The 2,759-nt window shown below is 32.1% G+C and overlaps 1 protein-coding gene across 1 annotated transcript; it reads left to right on the top strand.

Annotated features, from left to right (window-relative positions):
- The first annotated feature begins 357 nt into the window (after nucleotides 1–357).
- Tsp_13473 (conserved hypothetical protein) lies at nucleotides 358–1,218 on the top strand. Its single transcript, XM_003366709.1, has 4 exons — nucleotides 358–401; nucleotides 497–613; nucleotides 905–987; nucleotides 1,067–1,218. Exons 1-4 carry the CDS (start codon nucleotides 358–360, stop codon nucleotides 1,216–1,218), a joined length of 396 nt encoding a protein of 131 aa, XP_003366757.1.
- The last annotated feature ends 1,541 nt before the right edge of the window (nucleotides 1,219–2,759 follow it).

The following is a 2,759-nucleotide window of genomic DNA, read 5'->3' as shown; positions in this document are numbered from 1 at the left end:
CACCGTTTAGCTCTTGCTAGGAACGATCTTAACCGCTGCGAATGTGGATTTCCTAAAGTGCGCCCGAAATGATGGCCCGTGTACTCTCGGGGCGTGATTCGTCCATATTCCCTGGACCTCCTTTCTATATAAAACAGCAAATCAAATTAAAAATTATCATTTTACCGGAAACGCCCTAATGCGCATTTTATTGCAGCCTTCTTTTTTATGCGCCGTCATCCTGCTGCTGTCAGATTTTGTTTTACACAACTTCACAAGGAGCAAATTTGACAAAATAATTTTCTCTCTTTATGATTTTGAAAAAGCAGTTCATTTCTGCGAAAGCCTAGATCTTCAGAAAACCAATTCCCCTCTAAAATGAAACGTGCACAGTACAACAACTGTAACCCAGATATATTCAAGTTTAAGCATTCTTTTAAATAAACCTTAAAAATTTTTGAAAATTTTATGAAAAATGTTTATTATTTCAAAAAAAAATACAATTTATAAAATGAAGAACAATTTCAAATGAAGAATCTTTCAAGACTCATACGACTAATGATATTGTACTTGATACTCGCAAAAGTCACGAGAAACTAAAAATAAATTTTCATTATAGCACAATTTATATATCGTTAGTATTATATTAGCATGGTTGCTAAATGAAACTAAATTAAACTAAAATGTCAATACCCTACAGAAAGAGTAATCAGATTAGTAGCAACTTTGAAACAAAAAAATGAAAAATTTAGTAGTATCGCCCTAATTATTAAAATCATGTAGTTCAAGTTAGTATAATTATATATGAGAATTATTAGTACATAAAAGGATTATGTTGAGAAATCATCATTACATAAATTGCACAACATCAATAATCTCCACCATTAAATTCAGTATGCTGTCTGTATTTTTTACATTCGTTTAGACACGTAGTAAAACCAAGGTACCGCTCTGTTACTCAGCGCTCTTCACTCGGATGCCTCGCCCCGTTGACTAGAACATATACAGGTTTCTTCGCCTAGCTAATTGCGTATGATGCAGGATCATGATTAGTTCGGAATACTTGGAAGCACGCGAAATTTTTCAGGTCCAGACAAGCAAGATCTTGCATTGAGTATAGTAAACGTGGATAGCTGGGAACAACACAAATCGAAGAAGCACCTAATTCATTTCAAAGAAGTCACGCGCTGGCGCATCGGACTCCGTTTCAGTATTATCACGTCGTCATGCAATCTGTAGTGATCTATGACGAAAACATTCGGCATAAAAGAAGAAAACAACGGAAAAGTGGATTGTGGCATTTATTAGATCGTGCTGCCAACAATCACTGTGATTTAGCACACCACGAGCGACAAACAAATGAGCACAAACACCCCTGACGCCAACCACGTCGCTCGCCACGGCCGCCATCTACCGTAATGTTTCTGATAATCAGGTGCTATAGGAATTCTCTCTACCGATCGGTTGGTAGTTCGTTCTGCTGTGACAGCTGTTTTTCTGCCTCGCATTATTTAATAGATTTATGCAGGAAGCTTGGGATCAGTCCCCACGTGTCGAGTCTTCTTCATCACCTGTACTTGGATTCAGCCAATATTATAATCTCTGAGTCACAGTGCCGGTTACCTGTTTGTTTACTGCAGTGCTGATAATTTTAATTAATTGTGTAAAATATCTTAACAACAAACTATTTTTTAAATATAGTTTTTAAGAGAGTAAATAATGCTGTTAATTTGAGAAGAAGAGAAAATAAGGAATTATATAATGTAAATATTTTAAATTTGAAAATGAGTGTAAATGCATTTTTAAATTGATAATTTACGATGCAATTTAGCAGAAATGTGAGCAGCGTCACAAAAAACTGTAAATATAGCATTAATCAGAAGATTAGTGTGGCAGAATCTGCGCGAAAAAATTTGGGTCACTCAGAGGCAGTAAGCGTACATATTCAGTCGTATAAATAATTATTTGCAATCTGTTATGCACTGAGGAATGTTAAACTTCTGTATAATATAATTTAAATTATTTGTATAATAATTTAAATTCATAACGACTGAATTTTTATGTGTAAAAATCAACTGAATTTGATCGTGATTATCTTAAAACGGTTTATTACTGTAATTTTATTTTAAACTTGCAGAAGCTGTTCTTAGCAAAGCAATTGTAAGTGAACGATTTGAAATAGAGATGAAATTGCAGAAAGTAATTATTAAAGCATTTAATGCAGAAACAGTATCCGCTAAATATTCTATTTAAATTGTGTAATGAGCTGTGATTTTATTTTTGATTTTTTTAACTAAAATTTTAAAATGTGGTAGTGCAGTTTCCGAAAATTGATTGTATATGTTCAATTTTAACTATTAGCTGATTTTGTACATTTCTTTTACTTTTTCTGAAAACATGTTTTGCCTTATTTTTTTAGTGCATATTATTTTTTGTGAAATTTGAATGTCAATTATTTATTCATTTGTGTAAATTTAAAAATGTTTATGATTATACTTTTCTATATGTGTATATGAAGGTTAGTTTCAGTACTCTTAATTTCTGGCAAGCAGAAAGGGCTGAAAGAAATTTGGGAAATGATTTCTTATTGTTTGTGCATTATGTTATTAACTTTTTATAAATAAATATTTGTAAAAATTTTTTTAAACTCAAGCAAATGGGAGATTATTATATTGTTATTTTTAATTGAATTTATCCATTGGGCGTAATGAAACTATTGGGTAATGGGTGTAAAGTTTGTTAAGCATCTGTTTCTGTAATTAAGTTAGATTTTATTTGTG

This window comes from Trichinella spiralis (assembly GCF_000181795.1).
Source record: "Trichinella spiralis strain ISS 195 chromosome Unknown Scfld5545, whole genome shotgun sequence".
Lineage (NCBI taxonomy): Eukaryota > Metazoa > Nematoda > Enoplea > Trichinellida > Trichinellidae > Trichinella > Trichinella spiralis.
This window is presented reverse-complemented; position numbering and strand designations above follow the sequence as displayed.